Source organism: Phyllobates terribilis, unplaced genomic scaffold (assembly GCF_046119375.1).
Source record: "Phyllobates terribilis strain yellow unplaced genomic scaffold, ASM4611937v1 Scaffold_1__5_contigs__length_1240528914, whole genome shotgun sequence".
NCBI classification, from domain to species: Eukaryota; Metazoa; Chordata; class Amphibia; order Anura; family Dendrobatidae; genus Phyllobates; species Phyllobates terribilis.
In genome coordinates this window covers 893,998,517-894,014,671 of record NW_027362761.1, presented here as the reverse complement: position 1 = coordinate 894,014,671, position 16,155 = coordinate 893,998,517, and the positions used below count along the sequence as shown (strand labels likewise).

Sequence of the window (16,155 nt, the reverse complement as noted above, 5' to 3'; positions counted from 1 at the left end):
CCCCACCGAGCCACAGCAAGATGCTTGTATAAACACTCGTCATCCTGTGCCGTTACCCCTAGCAACCGGGCTGCAGTTGCCCCTAGCAACCGGGCTGTAGTTGCCCGCATTCTCCAACCACATGTAAGGCAGTGCTAGTGATCATGCTGGGGGACACTCACTGCACCGGGTCAATTAAAGCACACATGCAACGTTTTCCAGTATTTCACAATCCAGCAGTTTATTACACTTCACTACTGCTTATCACCAAGTCCAACTCAGTGGCTCGCCGACATACACATATAATGTCCAGGAGCCTTTCAAGTGGCAGACAGGCCCACTTGGCTCCAATTACAGCCTTCAGCAAAGTCACTTATATCAATGTCCATATAATGCAGTGTTTTACCTTTGCCGGGTTTTAGCTGCTTCAGTCAGATTTGTTCTGCCACCACTGTGGCTTTACGGCTTCCCAGATGGGGGTCTCCAGCCCTCGTTCCTTCAAAGGCTACTGGTATGTTTTCTCATCTAACATCCAGCCTCTGCCTTCCAGGACTCTTGCCTTCCAAGCCTCTGGCCCTCCAAGGCTACTGGTATCGCTTACACATAAGAATCCAGCCTCTGCCTTTCAGGCTTCACCAGGCTTCACTAGTTCTCACTAGTCCTCACTAAGCCTCTCCAGGCTAACGGTGTCCCACACATGGGAACAGGCCTCACGCCTTACACACCTGTCTCAAATCTACCAGGGTTTATATATCCTCTAGTGCACACACAGGACCTGTGCTGATGTCACAGTCATGTGATCAGACCTTCTGTGTGCACAGGACCTGTACGATGTCACAGTCATGTGACCAGTCACCTGAGGGAGGTACATGGTCGGCCAAAACACACCCTGGACCATTACAGTAATGCCGCAAGTCGCTGCATTACACCACCCATGGCCTAAACTCCGCCCACTCGCAAGTAGCTAATTAAATTGAAGAGTGGGCGAAGTTTTGTTAGAGTGGGCGGAGTTACATCCGCCAAACACCACAATTTTTACGTCCAGTGAGAGCCATTCCGAGAATTTAGTGGCTCACCCTGGGGTGCCGCCTCCCATCGTTCACAGCAGAAAGCCGGCTCTCAGTCTCAGATCGTTCGCATCCAACGCATCACTAAATTGATCGATGTAAACATCAGAGCTGCAGCTAGCTGACACCAAGTGATGTTTTCTGCATGAGAAAGGTATATATTACTATAATAAGAGTATGAATGCATTTACTCACATATAATAGCAAGATTAATTAATAATAATGTGGAAGTTCATTATCAGTCAAATGCATGCTTTCTTAACAAGAATCCTGATAAATATTACACATTGCAGAAGGTTGTAACAGCCACAGAAGACTTACATGACCTTAGGTGCAACCCTTGCAGACTTCCCCATAATGTCTTGCAGCTATCATATCACATGGTATAGTTCAGCCAACCAGGCTGGACTATTATAGCTAGTATAAAAGCTTAGAGAGGGAATGCAACAACCATTTTAGACTGATTCAGAATAGTGAAAGGATGTCAGAGCTCACTGCTCAGCATTAGAGAAAGTGCTAAAGCATTGGACAAATACTCCAGACAGACTGTACTATACAACTGCAGTACTGAAGAAGATGAGCGGGAGAGAGAGAGATATGAGAGGTGCTAGCAGGAACAGTGCCACACTTGGTGTGATTGATCAGTGATATGGTATAGTTGGCATTTGTCCTGCATTTGAATGACAATTACACATTTTTTTCTTCATTCTTAATGTGTTTGAAATCAGCAAGCCAGCTGACAGTATTGTTACAGAATAAAAAATCTTAAATCAGTGTCAGAAATATAGTGATTTTTTTCTTGTGCAATCATTTTTGTAAAGGGTGGAATGCTTGTTTTTTTAAAATACAAAAAATTCTACAAAATCCAGACATTTAACTGCAACTGTCTACCACACAAAGTATCTGTGTTGCAAACAATTTTTTTTACACATCTGTTTTGCTAGTCAAAATTTTCATCCACATTCACCACTCAAATTCAGCGCCCTGTTGCAGGTGCTGGCTTTTTGGATTTGTACCTATCTACCATTTTTTATTTCATAATTTTTAGGAAGGGGGTTGAAATTTTGTTTAATACAGAAAACATTTTTTTTTAAATATGCCTGTTTTTGCACACGTTTTACTAGTCCAATTTGACAACTAAACGCCACACCTGTACTGTGGCCTGCTGTCACATTTTTCTTTCTCTATGGGCACCTGCCTGCCAAATATTTCTTGTTACATTTTTTTATTGGGTTGTTTGATTGGGGTTGTCAAAAGTTAATTATAGTGTTGTACAAAATGTATTTTAAAAGACAAAAATTGCAATGGATGGGGTGATGTAAAAGAAAAAAAACATACCCCAGCTAAGAATGTTGAAGCCTTTAGCAGCAATAGGAGCATCGCCACCACTCGGTTCAGCTCTCCATGTAGTAGTACTACCAAGCTTAGGCCACAATTGAGGTCCTTTGCCTATGGCAAGTCCTTTAGTGGGGAGAAAGTGGCGGGCATTATGGAATATATGACACATCACTCGTCTTAGTCACAGCAGGATGATGTTACCTTTGACAGCGACACTGTCGGTTTGAGTTAGTATTCTGCACAGAACAGTCTGCTTAATCACAATGACTAAGAAGAAGAATTTTTGCACTGTTATTTTTATTTTAAAAAACTATGGAAACTTCGTCAGCGAGCTATGTTACTATCCGGTTACCATCCATTTCAATGGGGAGGTCACTTTGACATTAGTATTGACATTACTAATATTGTGCTTGTGTTAAAGAACTTGAAAGGGGTTGAATACATTTTTAGGCTACCTCAACATGTTATACACATCGTTTCAGGCCAATTGGAAGCTTTGAAGTGTTTTACGAATCGCAACTAATCATATTTTTGGGGGAAAAATTTGTCAAGCTCGGCGAACTCAAATTTCAAAAGATTCAATCATTTCAAATAATAATCTTTGCAAAGCGTAATAGTTTAATGTGCAGGCAAAATCAGACAGATATAAATGATAATTCAGATGACTTTTATGCTATACAGTTGTGCTCTAAAGTTTACTTACCCCGGCGGAATTTTTCCTTTCTTGGCCTTGTTTCAGAGAATATGAATGATAACAAAAAAACTTGTTCTCCACTCATGGTTATTGGTTGGATGAAGCCGTTTATTGTCAAACTAGTGTGTTTTCTCTTTTTAAATTTTAATGACAACTTTTGACAAAGTATTTTTGTTATCATTCATATTCTCTGAAACAAGGCCAAGAAAGGAAAAATTCTGCCGGGGTATGTAAACTTTTGAGCACAACTGTATATGGGATATTAAAGCCATTTTTGTAAATTGTTTTAGGATTGGAAATAACTGAAGAATTCCATAATTAGCGTATGAGTACACAAAGTCAGAGGATATTCAGTATTTTATATATTTTTATTATATATTTCTCACTCATATGTATACAGTATATACATATTCTTTATTTTTCTGTCATAGATGGCTATAGATAATAAACTGTATCACACTATGAATACATTAACTGAAACATTATTCTGTTTTATAGATATGTATAATTCTAGATAATTATTCTTTATATATTTTATGGGCATGCTTTTAAGGGCAGGTGCTCCTGAAAGAACAGGCTGGAGCTCTTTATCAACAAGTTGCTTTCTAGTCCACCATGTCATCAGAAACGGTTAATGAAGTTGTGTCAGGTCCTCTATAGAAGACAAGATTTCTGTATCTCTTTCATTCTCTTATCTTGGCTATCTGTTTTTATCCCCATGTGTGTCAGGCACCCTGCTGTAATTTCACACACTTCTCCAATAAAATGCTCAGATGCCGTCCTGTGTTTTCATGTACTCTTTCCTCCATTATCTCTCCGCAGCTTGAATTTCTCTTATAATTGATGATGCTTTAGTTAATCATCTCTTTTCCCCTTTTGTTCCGCAGGTACCTCAACCTTGAAAGATCCCTTTTATTCAGAATATGTGCCTTCTCTTAGGTCATTGATCATAGAGCACCCAGGGACTCTCAATTCACAGTCAAGTGGGAAACAGTCATCATGAATAATCAAGAGGTTGTGGCTGTGCTACAGGAGTGCAAGCAAATGCTCCAAGTTCTCACTTCAGAGGTGTCAGAGCCATCTGAAGAGGAAAAGAATGACTACCAGCAGTGCGAAGGTGAGGACCTTATGTGACAGCCCAGGACTGCCAGCAGGTTCCTCCCGCCTCTGTGCAACTCAGCCACATGTACTCCTGCTCTATTTTTCTTCTTTTGGCAGGCAAGACTGGCTAGGCTGTTGGGTTTGTGGGGTATGAATGGGATTTGGACCGCAGGCAGAGAAGGAAGCTCATTTTGTTGGAGTGAATTGCTGTCACTTCTAATTTCAGGCTCCAGTAAACCCAGGCGGAGCCACATTTATTTGTGGAAACAGAACAATGGGCAAAAGTTTGATGGCAGGTGACATACTTTTTTGAATATTAGAAAATGAAAGAGGACAAGCTATTGGCGCAGTGTGCCACCAATGTATTAGCACTGAATGGCTTCGAGATTTGAATTTAATGACTTAACTTGCTAATTAGTTTTGCATGATTTATTCCAAAGAGAACCGATGAAAACATTTTTTTTAATTCTGTGGATTAAACAAACCAGCAATACTTAGAAAATTGGTCCTAATGATATTTGTGACAGCTTTTGCCCTGCTTTGCATTCAAGTTAATGATGTCTTTGAATTAGCATAACTGAAATCTTTATTGAATTTAATATCAGTGCGTTAATGGGTATTGATTTTGTGCAGAATATGAGTCAAAGTAAAGGCTTCTAGGATTAATTCATTTGTACGTTGTCCTCCAAGATTTTTTTCTCTTTTTAAGAAAAAAAAACTTTGTTAAAGAAATTGTAAGATCAAATAATACAAGGAGGGTGCAAAGTAAGGCTCAACAAGGCTAATTTCTCTTTTTCTTATGTACAGTCCAGCGCCACGCTTCCTTTTTTAAAGAAAATGTTAAGCTTTTTATTTTGATCTTTATTTTTAATTGACTTCAATTGTTAACATCACAGAACATTCATTAGGAAGTTACCCTGTTCTTCACATTAAAAAAAGGTTTCCTGGAAGAGCAGAAGCTAATTGATGCCAACTGATGGCATCAATTAAAAAAAATTAGTTGATCTATGCATTCATGGAAATGCTTCAGAATAACATGAAGAAGAATGCTTATGAGAACAAGTCACACAATTTATTTTTTTCTTTCTGTATATGCATAGAAGATCACATCTATAATCTTAACTCATAACTGTTTGTAAGTACTTACATTGGCTTCCACAACCAAAAGCATGAATACAAGAAATTCAAGTCTAAACTTCAAAATGGGACCCAACTCTTCACATTACCTCACTTCACCCCGATTGTGGTACAAAGGGCTTTGTACATATTTATTCCCTCTATTCCTACCTATGTAAAGGTAACAGTGAAAACAATACATGGTTATCCCCTTCCTGATATATGACATACAGTTACGTCATATGTTGGGTCCCTGAGTTTACCGGCAGATGATTGATGAATTAATCATCCATCATCTACCTTTAACAGCCAACGCCACCCGCGGCATTAACTGGTTAAATGCCGCTGCCAATCTCTGATAATGCCATTTAACACGTGCCCAAAGGTGGGTGTCATTCCATACACCCATCGGCCCGCCTGCGACGTTATCGTGGGGTGCCGATGGATTGCCATGACAGCCTGGGGTCTGCTGAAGACCTCCATGCTTGTCAGAACAATTCTCCTGTGAAAGCCAGCGCTTAGCTGGCGTTCATAGGACACTGTGATTTTCGTTATACATAGCAGTGCTGTCCCCTGCACGAAAAGCTAAAGGGATATTACCATCTGTAATATCTATGTTATATCGAAAGTATATACCATAAATGTCTGACAGGTGCAAATTCTACTTATCGGACTCTTAACTCCACCAATCAGCACTCTCCTAGTACGTTTAGAGACATCAAAGGCCTTCTGTCTAATTCACATACTCTTTTTTGAAGTGCAAAACTAGTCTGGAGACCCCGTTCTCCTGATCTATGAGGCATCCAAAGATGTCTATACAGGGCACCATGAGCACTTGCCAGTCCCTGCTCCTCAGCTTCTTATCACTGCTCTTCTGTGTGTAGTTTCTCACTTACAGATAGCCTGTCAGACAAGCATTTCTCTGTCCATATAGTTGGATGACCACACTGAATGGCATCACGGGCCACATGTAGCCCCCGGGCCGCAGGTTGTGCACCCCTGTTTTAATATAAACCATACTGCTACTTGAGCTTAAATTGCCCATTCATGTTAGATGCAAGTTGATTAAACTTACTGATTTTGGTTGAACCTTTCAACTAATAATGTGTATGGGGCCTCCCAACACTCCCAAGATGGAGGATAAAAAGAGACAAGGGAATGGACGTGTTGAATTTTAAGAATACTCTGCTTTTTCTATTGCATCGAATATTCATATTGCATTCTATTGCATATACTACACTGCACAGGCTAATAATAGCTGATCATGTAGGACAGTTTCCGCACAAAAGCCTTATGAATCCCAAATGTGCTTATGTATTAAGCCTTAAATAGATTTTAATGACAAAAAAAATACCGAACATACATTAGTTTTAAATAGTTGAATAATTTAATAATATATTTCTATAAGGCTGGGTACCGAAACTCGTCAAGTAGCTACTCCATACCGGGTCTCAGCAGCTTTTCTTCTGGTCTACTCTTTGACACAAGGAAAACAGTCGCCCTCCTCACACTGTTTTTGGTCCCATGGTTCATGTGTTAGCACGTGATCTGAGCAAACTGGCCAGGATGGAGTGATTACCTGCCAGTGAAGATATTTTGCCTAATAGAATAATATTAGTAAGTATTATCACTTACTATTTAAAGCTTTTTTATGTATGTTGTTTGACTGGAAACCCCATTTTACCTGACAATGATTCATTTCACTTTTAAATTCCTGTTGAATTTCTCTTAAGCTAAGCTGATTCTACAATCACGTATCCATCTTGTTTTAGGTAGTACATCTGATTTAGTTATCAGTCCCCTGAGTCAGAACAGGTTAGATCCAGACACAGTAAGTTGAAGCCCCATAATCACTAAATTAGACACAGCAAATGTGGTAAAATACTTGAGGAAGAGAGGAATGATCAGAGAACACAAAGGCTTAAGAAGTCTCCATGAAGATGTAGCCTCAGGGTAGCTAGTGGGAAATACTGCACATTCACACAATAATTAAAATATTGGTTCAGTAGACACTACTCAATATGATAGGACAGGTCTTCTCAATGATGCAGATCCTGTGAAGCAAGTTTACAATACTGTAAGAATCTGGATTAATAACTAATCATTATAATGAGAGTGCACAGTTAGAGATTTATGAATATCGGTGCGTCAAATGAACAGTGCACTAGTCTCTTTCACATTGCTGCATGCACCATATCGGCCCACAAATTTATAGCCAAAATAATATTAGAAATAAATTGCAAGGGGATAGCTGTACTCAATTTATGGTCTTCTTGACTCATTTTATTCTGAAATACTAAATAGGCGATATCCACCACTGGGGTATGCTATCTTTTGGACGACAGTCAAGTTGTATGGGAGCCACAGACAAGTTATTGTTGGTGGAAATATTGATCTGTCATGTCCCATTTTAAACTGCTGATCGTATGGTCTCCCAGACATTAGATGTCACCAGATACCTCTGGTGAAAGATCGCTTGTAGAGAACACAGGAGCGCTCTTTCGGCTCCGGCTAAGCAGAGCCAGTCCGAGATGGCTTTTGGCTGAATGATCGGTTGAACCATTGTTCGTCCAACAGCCATCTAATGTGTATAGTGGGCTTAGTACACACCTCACCAATGTTTTTTTGCTAGTCATTGAGTTATTTGCGAGTAATTGAGTATTTACCACTGCAGCCAATTAGTGACTATATCAGGGACATAAACCACAAGAGTAGTGAGGGTAGTGGGAAGTGAGATGAAAAATGAAAATTTACAAATTTATTGTGACAGCTATCATGAATTGCGCATAATTGCTATCATACATTGTGCATACATTTTCATCTCTCTACCCCTTTTGAACTCTGTCTATCTGTTTGTAGTTGAGGATTTTTGCTAAGTGTAATTCCTTGGTTTATGGGCTTCACCTGTTCATGTGTCATATCGACACAATATAACTAGAGCTGGGTGAACAGGAAACAGCGGAGGACAAGGCACAAGAGCAGCATGGGATTAGTAAGGCAGGAATTAAAAATGTAAAAAAAATATGGGGTTGGATAACCCCTTAAATGTTTACATACAAAAGATGTCAACACTTCTTTCTATTTTTTTAAAATAAACATAATTATTGTTACTACGCAGTCTTTATATTAATATTTTCAGATATTTAGTATCATGTATAACCTACTGATCAAGATTCTTGGGAATAATTAGAAAGCACTTTGCATTGTATCCAGGATATGTGGCAGTGTAGTATTAACCAGTGCTGCCCTGGGATATTTATTTAAAACACATTTCAAACTTGAATAGTTAAACTGGTGCATAATTTGCTGAGGATGAATGACAAGGAATATTCCGCTTCAAGGATTTGATGTCAAGCAGCTGAGTTGATGCTCATCTTCCACTAGCAGGTGTCCTGCCATAGCTGTACTAACGTTCAGATAAAGGACTTGTGAGGACACTTGTATCATTGGATTTAGTGCCCAATCATAAACTGAATGGCTTTTGTTTATGGCTTTATCACTGAATCATTCTATTTACTACTAATTTAATAATGACTGTTTTCTCTGACACAATGATTTTATTTTGTATTATACAAATCCAACCGCTCTGTGATCTCATATATTGTAGTATTAATTATATGAGACCCAAACAATATATGTACAGCCTTCAAATACAAGCTTGTTTGATTGTACAGTAAAATAATATAAATAGTTTGCTTTTATTATAAAAAAAAGATATCAATCAGAATATTATAAATCATGCCATCATGTCACACCATATATCAAATCTAATAAATACATAAAACATAATTAAAGCACTATGAAAGGGTCTTTTAATGTTAGCAATAAGTAGAAACACGGTTTAAAATCCTGCATCTCCGTACATAACCTAAAACGCTGACAGGAGATGCCTTCATGCATGCATAATGCATTAGAGGAAAGTGACAATTATCCTCAAGGCATGCAATAATATTAATAAGAATTTTTATTTCAATAGCACCAACATATTCCGCAGCACTTTACATTTTAAAGGAGACTTGTACAGACAATAAAGACAACAGAATAACACATAACTCAACAGATACCAGGAGGAGTGAGGGCCCTGCTCGTAAGCTTACAATCTATAAGAAAATAGGGGAGACACGAAAGGTGAATGGTAAAAAGTGCTTCTATTGTATGGTCCAGCCATCAATATAATAAATAGGGTATTCACATAACGCTGCATGAATCGGTCACCAGCCAGTATCTGTACAGTACAGATGCAGAGTGTTATTAAGTGCATGGAGGGTGTGTGAACAGATGCTACAAGGGTCCTGATTTGGAAGAAACTTTTGTAAGGGCAAAATGGTAATAGTTAGATAAGTAAGGTGAGGAGATAGGCCAGTCTAAAGAAATGCGTTTTTAGGCCAAACTTAAAACTGTGGGTATTGGGAATTAATCGAATTTCCTGGGTAGTGCATTCCAGAGAATTGGTGCAGCACGCGAGAAGTCTTGGAGACGGGAGTGGGAGGTTCAGATTATTGATGATGTTAGTCTTAGGTCATTAGCAGAACGGAGGGCACGGGTAGGGTGGTAGACTGAACTGAGGGAGGAGATGTAGGATGGTGCTGAAACATGGAGCGCTTTTTGGGTGAGAGTGATAAGGTTATGTTGGACTCTGTAGCGGATGGGCAATCAGTGCAAAGACTGGCACAGGGTAGAGGCATCGCTGTAGTGTTTGGAAAGGAATATGATCTTGGCTGCTGGATTCAGGATGGATTGGAGAGGAAAGAGGTTAGCAAGAGGGAGACCGATTAGTAAAGAGAGTTGCAATAGTCCTTACAAGAATGAATAAGAGCAACAGTAAGTTTTTGCAGAGTCAAATCTAAGAAAAGGTCAAATTTTAGAGATGTTTTTGAGATGTAGGAGACATGAGCAAGCGAGTGATCGGCTGTGGGAGGTGAATGACAAATCTGAATTTAAATATGACCCAAAGACATGGGGAATGTTTCTGGGGAGTAATGGTAGAACCACACACAGAAATGGCAATATCAGGCAGCACAAGAAGTTCAATTTTTAACAGGTTTGGTTTTAGGTAGAGGGAGGACATAATGTTAGAGACAGCGCAAAGACAATCACTGATATTTTGTAGTAATGCAGGGGTGATGTCAGGAAATGATGTGTAATTGGGTGTCATCAGCATAGAAATGGTACTGAAAACCGAATCTACTGATGGTTTGTCCAATAGGGTCAGTATATAAGGAGAAGAGGAGAGGACCTAGGACTGAACCCTGAGAAACCCCAACATTAAGAGGAAGAGGAGCCAACAAAAGATACAATGAAGGAGTAGTCAGAGAGGTAGAATAAGATCCAAGAAAGAGCAGTATTCTTGAGGCCGATAGAACGTAACATAGTGAGGAGAAGTTTGTGATCGATAGTGTTGAAATGCTGCAGAGAGATCCAGGAGAATCAACAGGGAGTAGTGTCCATTAGATTTACAGTTGAAACCAGAAGTTTACATACACTATATAAAAAGATACATATGCATGTTTTTCTCAATATCTGACATGAAATCAGAATAAACCTTTTCCGTTTTAGGTCAGTTAGGATTACCATAATTCTTAATATTGGCCAAATGCCAGAATAATGAGAGAGAGAGAATGTTTTAAGGCATTTTTATTACTTACTGGATCAAGTGAACTTAAGGGAGGGGCCTGGAGGGCGATATACAACTGCCACTCACAGGGAGAAGGGCCCTTAGAGTCTGACAGTGTAGACCTCAAAAGAAGGGAAAATAAGTGAGGGTACTGGGGGGATAACCTGAAAAGCACATTTTGGTGAAAGAAGCCAACCAACAGGTCCACCTGGTCTGTTGTCAGGTCTGGCAGTATGTGAAAAATGTAGGCCACCATACTAGAGAGCAGCAACAACAGTGGTGTCCGACTGCTGGATCCAGGTTTCAGTAAGAGACAGAAGATTAAGGGAATTTGAAAGGAAAAAGTCATGGATGTAGGAGAGTTTGTTACACACTGACCATGGGTTCCAGAGGGCACAGTTAAAGGAGACAGATGTGTTATAATGAATTTATGTCAGAGGTGAGGTTCATATTTGAAACAGCAGGTTCCCTACCTGATCAACAAAGATACTCACAATGCAGCACGTTTCTGGAAATTATGTGTACTTCAGTAGCCAAATAAAATAATGACGAAATTCAAACATCCTGTTAGCAAATTTTACTCATAATATGGCTTATTATTACCCCAATAAAGACGATACCAATGTTCCAGTCATGAGAAAGTGATTTGCATTCCACCCTGATTTAGCTTCTATGCTAGATTTCTCATGATTGAGACTGACACATCTGATCTATACAACATAGTCTTCCTTTAATTAAAAATAAATGCATTAAAGCATATATTTGTGCCTAAAACTTGCATAAGAGTAGAGGTTTACATGCAAAAATACAATATGAAGATAATACTTCAAGGAGTATAATGTTCGTATATACCACAATATATACCTGCAATTGTGCAGCCAGGCTCTGATTCATGCTGCCCACTGTTTGAGCAGCATGAATAAGGTAAGAAGTTCTCTTTAAAATGTAAGCTGCAAAGAGCTACTATTGGTACAAAAATCTAAGCGCAAAAAGTAACATGTATAAAACACATCGAGAGGTGGCCACAGACACATTCTTTACATTATTAATTGAGCCTATGACACCAGAATTAATGGACATTGGTGTATCACTTCTATTCTCCTAGAGTAGCCATGCATAGACAGGACCGTTCATAGCGTCCTCTCATGTCTCTGTTTATCTTTTCAGACCAGCCAGCCGTCCTTCTTTGCCGTAGGCATTTTTACTTGGATTCTTGTGCTCTGTGAAGATTGCTCTTTAGGAAGCATATCTGTCATCCCTCTTGTATCACTGCTCATTTTGGGTGGTCTGTTTGTTAGCCTATGTAAAAAAAACTCTGCTAATCCTCCTTTATTAGCATGAGTAGTTATAGGTCATCGCCGCCATAAATTTCCAAATAAAATCACCATTATTTGACTTTAAGGGGCAGAAAAAAGTGGTACCTTTGAAGATGTCATGCTTCATTATAAAGGAAAATCTACAAAGCAGTATCTATGCGGAAGGCATCTTTTCAAACTTGACAAATGGTGACTGTTGTCCACGATTTGATAATATAATTAATTATGCTAGCTTATGTTTTAGTTAACCTTCAGTAAGGCCTCATTCCGACATCAGTGATTTTTCTCTTATGCAAAAAACGGACCGAGTTCCATCAATGTTTGGTCCGTGTGTCAGTTTTTACCATCAGTGTTTCATCAGTTTTTCTTGCATGCTACAAAAAACTGCGGGAGGATTCTCAATTTTCTGTCAGTCAGGGAAAAACAGATAGCACTAGGAAGCAACTAGGATGGCGTCTCAGTGAGTTTTTATTTAACCCATTTATATGAAAGGGGGAGTTTTATCCCTAATTAGGATCAAAAACTGGCGTGCCTCTTTTTCTTTTTTTTATCGGACTCACGTAATAGGTATATGTTCTGTCCAAGAAAACTGAATGTTGAATGAGGCCTAAGTGCAGCACACAGTGCTCACTGCCCTGTACTATGGAATGGGGGGAACACCATGTGCCAATGTATAGTGCTTCTATACGACACCATGTTTCACACATTTATTTTTTTTTGTGTGCAATTGTACCCAATATTTTTACTGTACAATATCAAGAGGTTTATCTTCTCTTTAATGGATCTTGCAAGAAGCACTGCCGATTATGTTTGCTGGATAGAAATACATTTTAACATAATAGCATCTCCAGTGTCTCCAACTGTATCCTTGTAATTAAAGTTCTAGCAGATAATTGGATTAAATATAACGAAATTGGACAAAATGATAACCCTGTTAGTGCAAAGTGGCCTGCATGGAACATTTTAGCACAAACAAATGGATTAATGAACTTATTCAGCCTAAATGTATTATTATTTTTGGGTGCGCCAAATTGTGCTGCACCCTCTCCATTATGGCACATTTATCATTTTCAAAACTAACCAGAGACTAATTATCATTAGTACCATTATCACATTATGAATTCTTTTTTTCCCCATGTTTTGTAAACTGAAGTTGACATGTCTGCACTATAAATGGCTCTATTCATATCTGGCCTTATTGAATCTAACCTTGAAAGTTGTGCATTTTATATGACACTGTGTATTGTATACCCTATCTTTACAAATACATTTCTTGCTGACATTATTTTGCTGGAACACATATGCCTACATTAGTCTTGCAGTTCTCCCCATGCCTTGTCCATTGTGTTCATGAACGAGGGATCATGTACATACCTATCCAGGTGCTCTGTTCCCAATCATAGCAGCCTTTTAAATGGATGTTTAGGTGGCTGCCAAATTCACTAAGACCTTATTTACAAATTCAGAAACCTAAACCTACCACATGGCAATCAATTTTTTCTTTTAAACTGTAATTTGTATTAAATTTTGTATAAAGTTAACAGACATAACTTTAAAAAAATGTAAAGACTGCAGCTGATCAGCGACTACTGACTCTCTGCAGTGGTCAAGTGACATTGTTTATTGAGACCGGTCGTAGCATAGCGCAGTGCCACTTGTCCGAGAGGTTAGCTTTAGTGATGAGCGAGCTGTTACACAGCTGTGACACATGTAGGGATTGCCTGACAAACAGCCAATCCCTACATGTGTCACAGCTGTGTAACAGCCGCAACACATGCTGCCGCGGCGGCTGAAGCTGAAATGCAGAGCAAGCCAAAACTACTCGGCGAATACCTGAGCGTGCTCGTTTAAAGGGTTAAACGAGCATGCTCGCTCATCACTAGTTAGCGTACTTTATTTTTTATTTAGAACCCTGGGGCCATTGATAGGGGTTTGTTCTGTAGTAGGTTATTTTGGATATATCCATAAGGCTGAAATTGGGACCATAAAACCATTACTAATTTAGAATTTAGCTTAAAAATGTTATGGTGACTTTGCGGGACGTATCTAGTATGTTTTGTGGCAACAGTAGACTAACATACTAATCATACAATTGGTAAATTGGCTAGTATTACACTGTGTGCACAATTATTAAACAAGCCCGTATTTTGACCATATCATCATTTTTATGCAGATTTTGCAACTCCAAGCTGTGTAAACTTGAATGCTTATTGGATGAAGCAGATCAGGTGGCGTGTATTTGTGTAATAAGGGAGGGTGAGGCCTAAGGATACAACAACCTTTATCAAGGCGTGCAGCATTACTAAGCAGATTGTTTTCCTCAGGCCAAATGTGCCAAAAAAGAGATTTGCGTACCCCCCGTTCAGTGAGGGCTGCTGCGCTGAGCCCTCACTGAACCGAGCACATGTCAGCTGATTCTTACAGCTGACATGTGCCCGCAACAGCCGCGGGTGGAATCGCGATCCACCCGCGGCTGTTAACCTGTTAAATGCCGCTGTCAATCTCCGACAGCGGCATTCAACGCGTGCTTCCTGGAAGCGCGTCCTAAGCCCCGCCCACCGGCGACCCCCGTCACGTGATCGCGGGTCGCCGATGGGCGTGCATGACAACCCAGGGTCTGCAGCAGACGCCTGTGGTTGTCATGATCTGGTCGCTATGAGCGCCACCTAGTGGTCGGCGCTCATAGCACAGGACCAATTCTGCTATATGCAGGGGATCTGCTGGTCCCCTGTATGTAGCAGAGCCGATCAGACAACTGCTGCTTCTAGTCTCCTATGGAGACTATTGAAGCATGCAGTAAGTGAAAAAAAAAAGTTTTTAAAAAAAATAAAAAAAATTAAAAAAATATAAAAGTTTAAATCACCCCCCTTTTGCCCCATTCAAAATAAAATAATAAAAAATAAACCCCACATACACATATTTGGTATCGCCGCGTTCAGAATCGCCCTATCAATATAAAAAAAAAATTAATCCGATCGGTAAACGGAGTAACGAGAAAAAAATTCTAAACGCCAGAATTACTTTTTTTGGTTGCCGCAAAATTGCAATAAAATGCAATAACAGGCGATCAAAACATCGGATCTACCCCAAAATGTTATCAATAAAAACGTCAGCCCGGTGCGCAAAAAATAAGCCCTCACCCAGCCCCAGATCACGAAAAATGGAGACGCTACAGGTCTCGGAAAATGGCGCTATTTTTTTTTTTTACCAAAGTTTGGAATTTTTTTTCACTACTTAAATATAAAAGAACCTATACATGTTTGGTGTCTATGAACTCGTGATGACCTGGAGAATAATAATGGCAGGTCAGTTTTAGCATTCAGTGAACGTGGTAAAAAAAATAAATAAAAAACAACTGTGGTATTGCACTTTTTTTGCAATTTTACGCACTTGGAATTTTTTTCCCGTTTTCCCGTACATGATATGGTAAAACTAGTAATGGCGTTGAAAAGTACAACTCATCCCGCAAAAAATAAGCCCTCACATGGCCATATTGACCAAACAATAAAAACGCTATGGCTCTGGGAACAAGGGGAGCAAAAATGACAAAACCCAAGGTTGCGAAAGGGTTAACTAACTCTGAAAAGTCAAAAATTGTTACAGTTCTTACAGAGGGATGCAGCACTTTTGAAAGTAATAAGATATTGGGCTGTGATCACAAAGCCATCAAAAGTTTTCTTGCAAGTAGGAAACAGGGTGGCAAAAAATGTGTTCAGAAAAAAAGCCGCACATTAATTGTCAAAGATTTGAGAAGAATTTGAGAAGAATCAAATGTGAAGCAACCAGCAACCCTTTATCCTTCCAGAACTGCAACCTCCCTGGAGTGTCCAGAAGTACAAGGTGTTCAATGCTCAGAGAGATGGCCAAGGTAAGAGAGGCTGAAACCCCACCAATACTGAACAAGACACACGCATAACGTGAAATGTCAAG

The 16,155-nt window shown here is 39.4% G+C and overlaps 1 protein-coding gene across 2 annotated transcripts in view; it reads left to right on the top strand.

The window, feature by feature from the left end:
• Positions 1 to 16,155, top strand: part of ALPK1 (alpha kinase 1) — a 186,719-nt gene that overhangs the window by 95,957 nt on the left and 74,607 nt on the right. The window contains exon 2 of one of the 2 annotated variants that reach the window (XM_073640626.1): positions 3,966 to 4,195. In XM_073640626.1, the coding sequence (XP_073496727.1) occupies positions 4,078 to 4,195 (118 nt within the window). In that variant the 5' untranslated portion in view covers positions 3,966 to 4,077. Of the gene's footprint in view, positions 1 to 3,965; positions 4,196 to 16,155 lie in introns of those variants that run through there. The other variant, XM_073640635.1, reaches the window with a different exon arrangement.